The following is a 15,871-nucleotide window of genomic DNA, read 5'->3' on the forward strand; positions in this document are numbered from 1 at the left end:
GAATGTACTAGTTCCTTGCTATAATGAGCTGACTGTTGCATAATGTGGCACACTTTTATACTATTCTCTCCCTCTGCACATATTGATTTCTTTCCTTGGATTGCCCCTCTTTGCCTTTTTCCCCTTGAAAACATCTACTTATGGTCAAATTTCTTCTGAAGTTCTCAAGTAAAGTGCCTACAATATTTCCACAGCACTTTGACCATATCCTCTTAAAGCATCTTGGAATATGACTGTGGGACAGTGACTATCTTTAATCTTCCTGCAGCAGTCTTAGTCCTACCATTGTGAGGCACGTAATATGTGTTTTGTCAATATTTGAGGCATGAATAAGTGAGAGTGGGTACCCAAAGTCATGATTAGGCCTCACTTTAAGGCAGTATCACCTATAAGTCCCAGCACATAATATAGGACCCGCCTCTTTTATGACTCCATGGTATCCATAGATGCCCCTGTGCTTTTAGCATTAAGGTGATCTCTTGCCATTTTAAGAAAGTGAAATTTGATATCTATCTTTAAATTTTAGTGCTATGTCATCCTTATAGAATTTAGATCCTTTCTGAATGTCCTAGTCATTTCTTTAGTTCCCTCATGCCCGACTTCATTTCCTGATTCATCAGGGTGTAGATCATAGGATTGTGCAAAAGAGAGATGACAGTGCAGGTGATCAAAATGGCAGTATCTGTGGTAAGGGCAGTGAAGGGCCAGGTATAAACATAGACACAAGGCACAAAGTGCACCGTCACCACAGTGATGTGTGTGGTGCGGGTGGAGTTGAATTTCCTCTTGCTCTCTCCAGTATGAGATCTCAATATCTTCAAGATGACTGTGTAGGATATGAGGAGAAAGAAGAGTAAAAACCAACTGATTAATCCCTTATTGGAAATTATCAGGAGCCCCAGAGTGACAGTGTCAGTGCAAGTGAGTTTGAGAACCTGGGGGACATCACGGTAGAAAGTGTGAGGAACATTGGTTGCATAGAAGGGAAGGGGCAGCAACAGAGAAATCTTCATGATAGGACGGACAAAGGCCCCCAACCAGCAGGCTGAAACCAGGCTAGCGCATCATCGCTTACTCCCTATGGTCATATAATGGAGGGGTTTTGAGATGGCTACATAGCAATCAAATGCCATTTGAGAGAGACAAAACATCTGCACCTGCCAGATGGTGGAAGAACATTTGAGTGACACAGGCATTGAAGGAGATGGTTTTTGTTTCTGATAGAGGATCAGCTAGGACCTTAGGAGCTGTGATGGAGGAAAAGCAGATGTCAAGAACAAATAGACTGTGGAGCTGGAAGTACATGGGAGTGTGAAGGTGAGCTTTGCAGGTAACTGTAACCATGATGAGGAGGTTTCCCATAAGAGTTGTCATGTACACCAAAACCAAGAAGACAAATAAGACCCAGCTCAGCTCTTGAAACTTGGTAATTCCCAGGAAAATTGATTCTTTCACTCTAGTATAATTTCCCTGAACCACTGGGTCACAAATTCTTTTTGAAGCATATCTCTGGAAGAAAGTACAGTGCAGTTAAAGAATGGGATATTAAATCTACTGTAGTCTGTTCTGTTACTTGAGTTTGGTGTTTTAGTGGGGAGGATTTTTTTTATGCATGCCCTATGTCTACAATTTTGTATGCTACCCTTAGATAGAAGATACTCAGGTTTTTCACTCAGTCACCTAAACAGGTAGGTTCTATCACTGTGGCCCCTGAAACGCGGCTGACAGGTCTTTGAACCTGTTCAATTCTCCTTTTACTCTAAAATATGACACTTAAAACAATAAAAAAATAAGCATAAATTTGACATGAGAAATTTTTGTTCACAGAGGACACCATTATGAGAATTAAAGATAACCTGCAAATGGGAGGATATTTACAATACATGTAGCTGAGAAATGTTTCACATCCAAAATATATAAAGAACTCCTACAAATCAGTAAAAAGAAGATAGATGAACAAACCAGAAAATGGCAAAAGACACGATCCAAACTTTACAAAAGAAGATATTCAAATGCCAATTAAATTTCATTAATTATCAGGGAAATGTTAATTAAAATTATAGCAGGAAACTACAACCTACCTACCAAAATGGCTAAACTGAAAAAATGAAAAATATCAAGAGATGGTGAGGACGTGGAACAATTGGTACTCTCATAGCCTGCTGGTGGGTCTGTAAAATTGGGATAACCGTGTTGCTGTTTGATTGTATTGACTGATGCTATATATCTATATCTACATATATATGTATATCTATCTACATATGTATATTGGTATGTATATCTGTATCAATCTAATCATCTATCTTAGGGTAGATGTCTATATATATACATATAAATTGTTTGTTCAGTTGTTGGTGTTGTTATATATATATACATAATACATATTTATGTATATATACATGTGTGTGTGTGTGTATATCTCCATCCTAACAACAATCTATATCACCCCCAGGAAATAAGTAGATATGATATGTCCACCAAAAGACATATCCTAGAATATTCCTAGCAGCATTGTTTGTAATTGAGTCAAAATGGAAAACGGCACAATTGCCTACCAACAGTAGAAAAAATAAATAGCTTGTTAAATTCATAGAATACTACACAGCAATGGGAATGAGCTACATATATTACATGAAACAACACAAATGAATCTCAAAAACCCAATGTCAAGTCAAATAGTCCAGGCACAAAAGAGTGTGAAATCTCTTATTTTTTTCACATAAAGAACGAAAAAATTACAAAACCAAAGGGAATATGAGGGAGGCTTTTCAGGTACCGATAATGTTCTGTTTCTTGATCTCAGCGCTTGTTACAAAATATAATCTGCTCGGGGGAAAATTCATTGAGCTGTACACTTATGTGCATTTTTCTGTATGTATGTACATCATCCTTCAGTAGAATATTAAGAATAATTAACATGGTGATCATAACATTTTAATTTCATGTGAAAAATGACTTTCATTTAAAGTGAAATTTAATTGACCACCACTTCATAGTGGTTACCTTTATAGTTATATAGTTACAGTCTTTACCAGTTACAACCTGAGAATTATGTTTTTCTTTCTCTCACCTACAGACTTTAGGTCCTCTCAAATTATTGTGTTATTCAGGTTGCCATGCTGTCCACTAGTAATTTTTTCTCAGATTCTGGTTTCAATTTCTCTACTTTTTTCATTTTTCTCTTTAAATCTTAGAAAATATCTTTAAGAGACCACGTTTCTCCAACCAGCAATCTCCGTTTTGCTCACACAGAAGAATAAGATAGGAGCCCCATTTCTGACTCCCTTGCCATCAGTTAGGATTCATCTCAATCTCTCCCTCTTTGATGTTTATGTCAACAAAATCGAGTGATAAGAATGAATGTGCAGAGTAATGAACGTAGGAGATTTCAGGTCTCTAGAATCCCAGAAGTAAGAATTCCCCACACTATAATTGCCATGGCTTGAAAGTGGAGAAATCATCCCCAAAGGAGTCTTCGGTTAATCTGGCATGTAGAAATATATTTTAATGAATGACAGCAGCCCACTCTAGAATCTTTCTTTTGGATATTGGAATGATAAGTCAATGGTTTTCAAATATCCTACTCAGGAAACCACTGTGACAAGCCTAACAGCTTCCTGTGTCACCTGTCCTCTCTCTTCCTCTTTTCTTTCTCTTTCCTGTTTCTTTTACTTTTCCTACTTTATTTCCTTCTGTGTTCCTTCCTCTAGATACCATTTTTATGACTGTATTAGGGTTCACCAGCGAAACAGAGCTAATAGGATATATACAGATATATAAAGGAAAATTATCATGAAGAATTGGTTCACGTGATTATGGAGGTTGAGAAGCCCCATGATCTGCAGTCTGCAAGCTGGAGACTCAGGAAAGCTGGTGGTGTAGTTGAATCTTAGTTTGATGGCCTGAAAACCAGGGGAGTCAATGGTGTAAATCCTAGTCTGAAGGCAGAAGATGAGATGAGATGTCCTAGCTCAAACAATGAGGCAGGAAAATGGGGGTGAATTTCTCCTTCCTCCACCTTTTGTTCTATTTAGGCCCTCAATGGATGATGTCTGCATTTGTTGGGGAGGCAATTAATGTGTTTTACTCAGCTCATCAATTGAAATTCTAATCTCATCTGGAAACACTGTCACAGACACACCCAGAAATAATGCTTAATCTTGGCACCCTGTCATCCATCAAGATAACACATAAAATAAACCATCATAATGTCATTGAGATGGTCTTTTTGAGGGAAATGTGACTCAAACAGATCTTTTCCTTAGGAATTTTACAGTTAAGCCAATAAAGGTGTTGCAGGCTGTGGAGTCAGCAGAAAGAAAAGTGAGGAGTTACAAAATCATGGGGATGTATAGGAAAATAGTCCCATTTGGGCATATAATGTTGGTAAACTCCATCCAGGAGGTGTGCTGAACAGTATCACGTCCCACCCTTGCATTTTGGATACACATATGTGCATCATCTGGAGCATTTAAGCAATTTAGATTTTACCACTTCCTAGTTGGTGTGACCTTGGGTAAGTTACTCAATAATTGTACCAAACCAATGAAAAATACATGTGAGGTTCACAGGGCAGGGCTTGGAGTCAGTTCTTAGCCTGCAGTATTATACGTTACCCACAATATGATGATAATAAGACCTACCTCATACGATGATATTTTATGTCTGTTTTGGAAACTGAAAGAAGCTGAGGATTCTGATGTTGCCAATCTGTTCAGCCCGAGGTGAGTGCTTCTTTTGTTACAAATGCCAGGTTCATCTGTGGGGGCTTGTCTGAGAGTGGCTCATCTTGCTATTGACCCTGTGGTTCAACTCCCTCTTCTCAACACTTGGGGTAAGTGGCAAATGCGATCTCTCCTTTGGGGATATTTTCCTTTTCCCTTAGGGGTTTGAGGTAATACATATGTTCAAAAAAATCAAAGTATTGTATCACAAACCTGCTTATAAACATAAATAAATGTTTTTATGGAGTTGTAAATAAATATATTTATATTATAAACATTTACACAAAGAAAATAAATTATAATCCTCATTAACAAATACGTTCATCTGGACATCAGGCTCCAGGGGTGTCCACGCAACTTTCAAGGTCTCAACATTATGGAAATGTGGGCATAATAATGGAGCTCTGCTTTGCTTATTTTTTCCTGCTTTAAGCAAACATTTATGGGATGATTCCTATGTGTATGTGGGTTTAAGAAGCCAGCACATGGTAAGAGAAGTGTAACCGAAAGTGTGTTAGCATGAGAGGATATCAGAGGTGACATTGAAAAAAGAAAAAGGCAGAGTTTGAAAAGCAAACTTTGCAGTCTTTAGAGGCACCTCCACCAAGAACCTGGGTTAATTACGTAGCACTCCAATGGCAAGATGCAGAAATTAGTTCTGAGTAGCATTATCTCAAATGAACTCCTCTTGAATATACTGGATCTGGTCTGTTCCTATGGATGCTGTCTTTTTACAAAGAGTAGGAAGAATACTTTTAAAGTACATGATTATGCACATTGCATTGAAACTCATGCACCTCAGAGGGAGAGGGGGGAAATGGATAAAGAAATACTATTTGATGTGTTATTGTAAGGTTAAAATACAGATCACAAGGATTTCTTAGAAATCACCCTAAAGGGGACCATCCTTTGGAAACAAGCTTATCAAGCATCTTGGAAACAACCTGCAAACTGAGTGTAATCCCCATACCCCAGCTTCCCACTGAGCAAATGTTGCTCCTTTTTCTCTTTATTATTATTGGAAAGCCTTTGCTCTTGATTGAATCCCTAAAAGTTTTAAGAGCATTATTCATATTCAGTAGCACATAAGGGCACAGATAGGCTAGCCGTTAAAACACCTTGCTTAAAGCCCCCAAACTTCCATTCCCAGCCAAGAAGCAGAGCTGATTGGCTGCACTTACTGAATTCAGGAATTTCTGTCTTTGAGTGCTGTTTTTCCAAGGCAATCACCCTCCTGAGAGCTAGGGATATTAGCAAACTCTAAACTGCCTTCAGAACCCCTCCAAAATCACCATCCTTCCAAGTAGAATGCAGTACATCCCCTGGAGTCAACTGACCTTCTTCCAACATTTTGCAAGCCACACTTCCCCTCTTCCTAGTATTGAAAAACTACCTCTTCTGTTTGCTTCATTAAGAGTTTTGTTTTCAATAGGAACATTTCATGCAATTGCAGTATTTCTGAAAAATCAACTCTAACCACTTTTCAGTTTCAGACGTTCATAAACTCCAACACTATCTGACGTCAGTCTCCTAGTGAGAAATTGATCCTCTTATGATGCTCCAACTGCACCTTAAAGGAACTGGATTCTGGGGAAATTCTATGTTTAATGAAAAGCCTACCTCAAGGCTAGTGATTTGTTATCTTCTTCCTTCAGATGGGAAAAGCCAACCTCAGGGAATCAATCAATTTTGATTCTTACGCTTTGACTTACAGTGCCTCAGCCATCACTATTAGTCCTTCATAAAGCCTAATAAAGAAATTAGCAAAGGGAATATTGTTGGGTATGAAAGTGGAAGCTGAGTGTCCAATTCAATGGAGTTCCCATGGGAGTCATTAAAATGGCATCAAGCTCTCCTACTCTCTTGCACTTATCTCCTCTCTGTTCCGTCTCATAAGTAAATACAGACGCACCGGTGTACATTCAGTCATTATCTTTTTCTCTAGACAGTGCATTTATCCCTCTTGACTCAAGAAGGAGGTGTCATGCACACCATGGACTGTGCAGTCTTTCGCTTGACCAAAATCAGTTTGCTGGCAATCAACTTGGAAATAAAACTTGAATAAAATGGTAGCAATGGAAAAATCAAAGTTCTGTGGCTGCTGTCAGGGCAGCTCACAGAGACTGAATGTTGTAGATTTATATGTGCAGTTTCTGTTTAATGCAATATATACATTGACACTAATCAATTATTTTAATCTACATCTCTAAGATCCACAGCACACTTAGAATCCAGGGAGGAAGCATGTGACAGCTCTTGATATTCATCAGTTTAATTACTTCAGAATTATTTTATGTTATTGGGTTCATGGTTACCCAGAGATGTTGATCATTGAAATGTTTGATTCAGGGAGCAATGTTGGAGAGGATAGTATGAAAGGCTTGTGTGCCCAGAGCCAGTTGACATTTCTGGCTCTTAGCAGCAGAGCTTAAAAAATAGTAAAAGTTGATTTAGTTGGAAAAAAATGCAGCGCAGGTTTTGATTTTATGTCATCCAGATAAATGATATATGCTTGTGCAGTCAGATACAATTCTTTCCCCTTCACCTAAATTAATGAATCAGATTGTGTTGTGTGTTTAAGTGGTTTGAGAAAGTCTCAGTGACGGGGTTCCTGGGTTCTTGCGCCATTGGGATTATGCTTCTGAGACACAGTGATTCAGACCCTAGAGATCTTTGGTGCCATCCAATTCTGACATAGTGATAAAAATCTAATTTGAGTGAGCCACAAGATCTAGGAAGGAAAGGAAATGACACATTGGCATGAAATAGGGTATAAGTGGGTTTTGGTGTGCATTTTTCATAGGCAATTTCACATAGAAATGTTCAGGAACTTGAGACCAGAGATACCTGAGCAAAGGTAGCAGGACCCTGTGAATGGTGATTTAACATGTATGAATTATTGTTAGAATTTTCATGTCAGGGGAGCTAGGTTAATATTGTAAAAAGTAGAATGGATTGACCAGGTGACAGGAAATGGCAATCAATTGAACCAGTTAGTTAATGAATGCTTCTGGGGCCATTCCAGATTCAATGTGGGACACAAGTGAAGTTTGTCCTCAACACTCAGTATCCTTTGGTTAACTTTCCTTGAGCTCTTTTTTGTCCCATGGGATTTGACATATTCCTCTGATCTTTTACTTCTACTCTAAAAGCCAAGATTTTATCTAGATATGAAACTCTCCTATGCTTTATCTCATCAGCTTAAGGATCGTTCTTCAAGCTGTAAAAATAACAAGCAAAGTTATTGTCATATTTTAATGACAGAAAGCTAGAAATTTTAAGATGAAAGATGCTTTGAATTCAATGTGCATTCCCATATTTTCTACCTCATTAGTGTTTTCCAAGTAATGGTGAGTATGGGCCACATGGGAGGAGAGTGAAACAGGTCAATGAAGGACATCATGTGTGTTAGGCAGAGCAATACAGATGATATCAAAATGACATTAGTTTTTCCCTAAGCATTTACTATTTTTAGACATTGTATGTTTCACATATACCATCTCATTTTAACCTTCACAGCAACTCTATGAGATAGATATTATAAGTATCTTTGTATAGGTGAACTATGACCTGTGAAAAGATACAATAACTTGCTTCAGATCTCACTGCTCGTGGATGACAGAGATAGGATTTGGACTCAGGTTTGTATGACTCTGAAGTTAGAGCTTTCAGCTGTAATACTTTACTTTTACTGTGTTTTCTAGACAAAAACACTAGCCTGTACTTCCAGTTCAAAACACCCACTGACTGAAATCTAGATTCATTAGAGTTTTATCTTCTCTAACCCTTCCTCTCACTCTCTGGGAAATGCAAAGTGGGAAGAGTGCAAATCCTCAATGAGGAAGCCAGTCTCAGATTGGCCCTGGTAAGGCTGTAATTGGAAAATCAGTTCTTGAATAATGAGAATAGCTTGCTCTTTGTGGAGGATCCCTGAGGTTCTGCCTTTGTCTAAACTGATCACAATAATCTGAATCTGGCACACCTATTTCCACATGAGATAAATCTCTTTAGGCCATTACGGAAAATATTTCAAAGTTTCGTCATTACTCATGGGAATCAAGACAGACAACCATTATCTACCTTTGAGGGTCTCAAGGTCACCAGACCTTTTAGAGTTGAAGCAGAAAAAATGTCTTATACTGTGATGGGCCATATATACCCATATATATGTACTTCAGATGCACTGATCAGGAGATCCTTCTAGAGCAGGATTTCAGTCTGGCATAGACATGTAATGTAACAATTTACATTCAATTGGTGGAAGAGAAATTGATTTGGTTTCGGAAGACATCTCTGTAATTAAGTTGATATGAGATCTTGAGCAAAGCAAACCTATGTCTAGGTTTCTATTTACTTACCTCTTGAAAAGGAATTGGATTCAGCAGTCTCTTCACCTGCCTTATAGTTTCCTGACTGACACATGGTTACTTTGGTATTTCAATGAAAATACATCAACCAGCTCAATCCTATAACACTAGTTCCTTCATGCTTACCAGAAGCTTGAGTTATCAGCAACCTATTAACTTAACTGGAAAACTAAATTGTTACCTATTAAGTGTTCTATCACAGAATGCGTGAGTCTTATTTTCAGTCTCCTAATGGCTGACTTCATTTTCCACTTCTTCAGAGTGTAGATCAAGGGGTCCAGCAGAGGGGAAATGACAGTGAAGGTGACAGAGATGGCCATATCTGTGGAAAGGGCAGTAAAAGGCCTGGGATAGACATAGATACTGGGTACAAAGTGCAGGGTCACCCTGGTGATATGTGAGGTGCAGGTGGAGATGGCTTTCCTCCTGCCTGAGACCTGAGTATCATTAGGATGACTGTGTAGGACACAAGTAGGAAGATAAACCACAGGGTAGTCACTAAGACATTGTTGGAAACCATCAGGAGCTCAAGTGCAAAGGTGGCTGTACAGGCGAGTTTGAGGACCTGGGGGACATTGCAGTAGAAGCTCTCAAGAACATCGGGTCCACACAAAGGGAGGGACAGCAAGAGGAAAATCTGCATGATGGAATGGACAAAGCCCCCCACCCAGGAAGCCACAATGAAGGCAGTGTATCGGCCCCTAGTCGTGATGGCCACATAGTGCAGAGGCTTGAAGATTGTTATCTAGCAATCGAACACCATCACCAAGAGAGAAAAAATGTCTGCCCCACCAATGAGGTAGAAGAAAAACATCTGTGTCGTGCATCTTGTATAGGAGATGGTCTTTATCTTTGACAGCAGGTCTCTGGGACCTTCAGAGCAGTGATGGAGGAGAAGTAGATGTCAAGGATAGCTAGATTGTGGAGAAGAAAGTACATGGGGATGTGAAGGTGAGACTCACAGGTCACAGTGACAATGATGAGGAGGTTTCCCAGCAGAGTTGTCCTGTACACAAAACAGAAAAAGAGAAACAAGACGAAGTTCATGTCTTTGGACCAAGTAAGTCCCAGAAATAGAAATTCTTTTATCCTCAGGCCATTTCCCAACTCCATTGAGTCATATTTGTTCATCCACATGTAGCTTGGGAAAAATTAAGTGTTATTTCAGAAAGGGTTTACTCTGTCCTAATAGATTCAGGTTTAGAGTCAGGTATTAGGTCTGAAGACTAGTGAGGTGTTACCACCACAAAAAGAGCTGTTCTGAGGTTGTAGCTAATGTTTCCAAAATGATATCTTTTACACAAGCATGCATTTATTATCTCTTTTGTAAGTTACAAATGTTTTAGAAAATGCATAAGAACAGTGTTCTTGGAATGTAAGTTTTAAGTATCAAAAATGAACAGGTGAATTGTAAATATTCAGAAATGCACTATTGTGGCATGAAGGATATAAAAATGGATGCAGCTGGTGTATGGATAAGGCAGTGCCTATTTGGTACGACTGGGGTCCTTTGAGGTTCGACAGGAGTGTGGGTTTTTTTTTCCAGACTGAGTTCTCCCTTTAAATAGTTGAAGAACTCATATCTGCAAAATGGTTCTCTTTGGACTGAATTCCACAGCAGCACTCCTTTTTTTTTTTTTTTTTTTTTTTAAATATTGGCACCTGAGCTAACATATATTGCCAATCTTCTTTTTTTCTTTGCTTCTTCTCCCCAAAGCCCCTCAGTACATAGTTGTACATTCTCGTTGTAGGTCCTTCTGATTGTGCTATGTTGGACACTGCCTCAGCATGGCTTGATCCTAACCAGTGAAACCCTGGGCAGCCAAAGTGGAGCCTGTGAACTTAACCACTTGGCCACAGGGCAGGCCCCCACTCCACCCTTTTTTAAGTCAGAAATTTAATGCTATTAAAAATTAGAAAATTTTAAAGCCAAAAAATTCCTCTCTGTTGCTCCATTCTTCTTAAGGGGATTACTTTATTTATGTCTTTACCTCAAACTACTTTAGGTACCAAAACCCCTGGGTGTTGAAGAGCTCCTAAGGTATTAAAGGAAAGCGGTAACTCAGGGATTCTCTTCCGTTTATTGTTCAAATTTATTTCTTAAAAGTTATTTTTGTATTATGCTATCATTGGTATTCAATAGGCTCATGTATTTGAAGTATATGCTTTGATGCATTTTTATATGAGCATATACCCATGACATCATCACTATTTTTAAGATAGTTAACATTTATGTCACCTCAAAAGTGTCCCTGTGACCCTTGTAAAATGTGCCCTCTGCCCATCCTTCTTCAAGCAACCAGTGATTTGCTTTCTGTCACTATCCATTCATTTGCATTTCTCTACAAATGGAATCCTACAGTACGGACTCCTTTTTTGTCTGGTTTGTTTCATTCATAGAATTCATCCATGTTTTTGTGTGTACCAATATTTTGTTCCTTTTCATTGTATGGACATGCCACATTTTGTTTACTCATTCCATTTTTGCTGGACATTTGGATTATTTTTTGGTTTGGACTATTACAGATAAGGCTACTATGAATATTTGTGTACAGATCTTTGTGTGGACACAAACTTCCATTTCCCTTAGGTAAGTACCTAGGAATAGCATGGCTGTTAGTCTTAAGATTCAATAATAAGAAAAAAACAACTGAATAAAAAAAGGGACAAGTGGTCTGAATAGACAACAACAAGATACAGGGATAGCATACAAGTACGAGAAAAGATACTCAACATCATTTATCACTGAGGAAATATAAATTAAAGCCATAGTGAGATAACAGTACACATCAATTAGAATGGCTAAAATAAAACAGACTTGTATCAAGAGTTGACAAAAATGTAGAAGAATTGGAACTCTGGTGGGAATGTGCAACGGTGCAACCAGTTTCCAAAAACAGTTTGTCAGTTTTTTAAAATGTTAAGCGTATTCTTACCATATAATCGTATTGTTTTTGGATGCCTTTCTTTTTTCTTGAATCTTTGAAATAAACATTAATTTCTTTCTTTGCAGTCTATCTCCCTTTTCTCACCATAATCGGAAACAAAAGTTGAGCATCACTTCTCCCACTTTTTGGGTGTTTCCCAGTTCAAATGAAGATATTTCTTTTCACTTAGCTCACTTTCCTTTCAAGTTTTCTTTTGTCTGCATGCAATTTTGTCCCAAGTCTACTTAATATGGAAAACTAAAAAAGCTACCAAGAGCATCATAGCATACAGGGAGATAATGGGGGCCTCTGGCATCACACAGCCTGTTCAGCTTCTAGTTGGGCACTGACTGGTTATGCTACAGAAGAAGTTAGTTTACCTCTTTGGCCTCAGGCTCTGCATCAGTATTTGGAAACAACAGCATCTCCCTCGAGTGATTTTTGTGAAGATTAAATGAGTGAATCTATGAAAAAGCATCAAAACTTAGATTATTGCCTAATCAATAATGTGAGCTTATACGTGTGTTGCCTTAAAGAAAAACTCCAGGTTAGTAAGTGTCACAGATACACAGCTTCTTTAAATGTACTGACAGTCTTTTAGAGGAGCTGTACATTTCCCAGAAGATGTATTCTAAAACAGCTTCATCAGAACATACTATTTTGGGGGAAATCAGAAGTGTTTTTTTTTCAGTGTCAATGAGAGTGGCCCAGAGGGTGGTGACAGTGTATGGTAGTACAGAGAGTGCTTGCTTGGTTTGGCTTCTTATCTGACAACATCTTAGTAGACCAAAGAAGTCAAATGCAGATCTCTGCAGTGAGAGCCATCTGGGATCAAGTGCTGGCTTTGTCCCTGTGTGACTTGGGTAAGTGAGAGACCTCATGGAGTCTCTACTTCTTCAGCTATAGAATGGGGGTTATAGTAATACCCACCCAACAGGGAAGTTATGGGGATTAGGTGAATTAACATATGCAGAGTCTCAGCACACACGGCTAGTTATTGGTTATAATTAGTACTATGTTGAGTAACCTTAACACTGCAAGCTCAATGGCGAATGGATTGTGTTGAACTAAACAGTAGGTGAGTCATCAATTCTGACTAGTTTAAAGAGAGGAAACGATCACCAGAAAACATCAACTTAATATAGTTACTAGAGATATAGCAGAGGTCCAATCTAGTTATGAAAGCAGTCCACAGGGACTGCATGTAAATAACAGACTATGGTCTACACAGAAGGGTAGAAGGTGGACAGTACCTCAGACCCCAGGTCAGGCTCGTTTGTCAGAAAGGAATGGGTCCCATGTTGACAAACTACTTTTGGTAATTTGGACAACATCCTCCACATTCTGCTCCATCTTTCTGCTATTTTTAATCCATCTAATTATTTAGCAAATATTGATAGAAAATTGGAAGAGTTCTAGGTTATTTGAGAGAAAGGAATATAATCCAAAAGCAGTAGAGAAAGAACTGAAATCTAATAGTGATATGGGAGTGTTGGGGACTGTCTAAAGACAAATGAGCTGTGCGTGAGAAAACTGTGACTTTTCACCAAGAGGCTCAGAGAAACCTGCATGTAGGAGGTGACACTTATGTTTGGGGCATGTGGGAGTGGACAGAATGGGAGATCTGCCCTTAGGGGACCACTTGAATATATAAAAGTTGCTCACGAGTCAGAAGTTTGGCTGGAAAGAAAGGATACAAATATGAAGGCATGGAAAGACATAGGAAGGAAAATCATTGCTATAAATTTTTATTTTTTGGTAAATCTAGAGAAGAGTATATAGGTGTTCATTGCACTATTCTTTTAACGTTTTTTGAAGGTTTGACATATTTTATTTTCTCTCTAGTTTTAAATTTAGCGTGAGAAATACTTCTATAGATTTCAGTCTGATCCATCTACAGGAAATAAGCCTGAGAAAAATCTCTTCTTTGTGTAATTCAAGGGATTCCAGAAAAAAAGTGTTGCCTTTTTTCCAATTCCAAACTAAACTCATTTCCATGACTCTCACTTCACAAGATCATCTTTGTTTATATTTCTTAGCTGTGCTGTCTGTCACTGAAGTTTCACCCTGGAATGTAGCATCTTGTTTATTTATTACATTATTTTACATTCATAAATATTAATGATTACATGTAGAGTGAAATTATTCTCACTTTTCCCCCATGCTTATGCATAGACTTCCAGACATCACTGGCATTCACACTGATGTAGAGTTATATTTCTTACCTAAAGTCTCCAACCTCCTTCTCCAACATTTTAAATAATGTTCACCTTGGGAATCATTCAGGTTTAGAAAATTCTGTTAAATATCCCTGTCAAAGCCAGTGATTTCAGTGGCTTCCATTGTGTCTTTCTGTGGAAAATGGCTGAAACAGGAAATAATATTTTCTTGGTTTGCCCACACTGATTGACAGTGCTCCATCATGTTCACCAATTCCTTGATGTCCAAACTAGTGTGAGAAGTATCAGAGGGAATGTAATTGGTTGTGGCTGTGAAAAAATTCTGCTGAGGGTTAGGTGGTTTCAGTGAGAGTAATTAAGATGTAACTCAGGCACGTATGCTTAGGAAAACGCTTTTTGTCTTAGGTCTAAAATTTTCTAGCAGTGACAAGGATTCTCTTCTTGACCATATTCTACTCAGTCTTCCCTGAACTTTTCAACTGGGCTGCTACTTTTGGACCTCAATGTTTGTCTCTGCATTGTCCAATTTTAAAAAAACCCTGCTAAGCTAGTTTAGGCAGAACTACCCATCCTCCATATCGTATCACCCTCTATTCAGGTTCCTCACCTTCCACCATCTCCCCAGTGATGTCTGACAACCCTGGCCTGAATTTAGCAATAATCCTGTGAGGTCAGTTTAGCATTCCATTAAGAATTCCACCTTACTCTTAATACTTCCTCTTAGTAGTTTTTCTATTGGGAAATAAATGTGAAATCTTAAGGATTCTGAGCAATTTCCTTAGGCAGTTTCATGCACACAGGGTGATTCCTGAAGTGTGACTCAAGTATTGGAAGTAGCCTGATGAGGTTATGAAGGCGAGTCTGAGGGAGCTCTCAAAGAATTGATGACCAAAGTGGGTGATGGAGTTCTCACAGGATACACATGTAACCAGAAAATCCACACTGGATCCATCAGCAAATCCCACTTGCTTGACCTTCAAAGTTGTTTGAAATTCTCACCACCTCTACTGTTATTACCCTAAATCTTGTTTCCATTATTTCTTTCATGGGACTATTGCAGTAACCTCTTAATTGGTCTCCATGTTTTTGTCCTTGCCCTACTTCAGTCTATTCATAACAGTAAGCACTGCATTGCTGTTAAAACATGCATCACTATTCTGCTCTTCAACGCCCTCCAAATGCATCACATGTTACTTAATGTGAAAGTCAAAATCCTCACAATGGTCTAAAAGGTCCTAAGACCTGGTCCCATGGCCTCATTATCTCTCTGACTTCAATCATTACCTGGCTCCTCCTTGCTTCCTCTCATCCCCTTACAAAGGCCTGGGCACATCCCCACCTGAAGACCTTTGCATGTCTGATTTTTGAACTGACATTTGTACTGGGATGTGCACATTTTTCTAGTTTCAAAATTTTAAGATCTAGGATCTACCTTCAAAAATGATGGGCAAAAAAGAAAACCTCCCAGCAGCTGTAAATAGCAGAAAAATAAACAAATCAAAACCAAGCTCATATGTTGAATAATGTTTTGCAGTTCATGCCCATGTTTTTGAATGTATATGCATAGTCTGAAGCAGCTTCATAGGTTTCTGTCAGTTTTAGGGAGTCGTGTTAACAGAGAATAATCACAAATCAATTGTTTTCTTATCCCTACTCTCCAATGATTTGAGGAA

General features: G+C 38.5%; 2 protein-coding genes across 2 annotated transcripts in view; both read right to left on the reverse strand.

The window, feature by feature from the left end:
- The window catches only part of LOC103543582 (olfactory receptor 4D10), a 40,847-nt gene that overhangs the window by 7,421 nt on the left and 17,555 nt on the right, over positions 1–15,871 (reverse strand). The window contains exons 3-6 of the mRNA XM_070606975.1: positions 12,399–12,482; positions 10,054–10,097; positions 9,273–9,413; positions 4,644–4,880 (exon numbers count right to left, since the gene is read on the reverse strand). The gene's annotated coding sequence lies outside the window, so the exon portion shown is untranslated. The remainder of the gene's footprint in view (positions 1–4,643; positions 4,881–9,272; positions 9,414–10,053; positions 10,098–12,398; positions 12,483–15,871) is intronic.
- Positions 573–14,272, reverse strand: LOC103543584 (olfactory receptor 4D9-like). Its single transcript, XM_070606978.1, is given in 5 exon segments — positions 573–1,134; positions 1,136–1,509; positions 9,609–9,836; positions 9,965–10,097; positions 14,244–14,272. Coding segments are annotated over 5 exon segments (1,326 nt in total).

This window comes from Equus przewalskii, unplaced genomic scaffold, assembly GCF_037783145.1.
Source record: "Equus przewalskii isolate Varuska unplaced genomic scaffold, EquPr2 contig_R2027, whole genome shotgun sequence".
Lineage (NCBI taxonomy): Eukaryota > Metazoa > Chordata > Mammalia > Perissodactyla > Equidae > Equus > Equus przewalskii.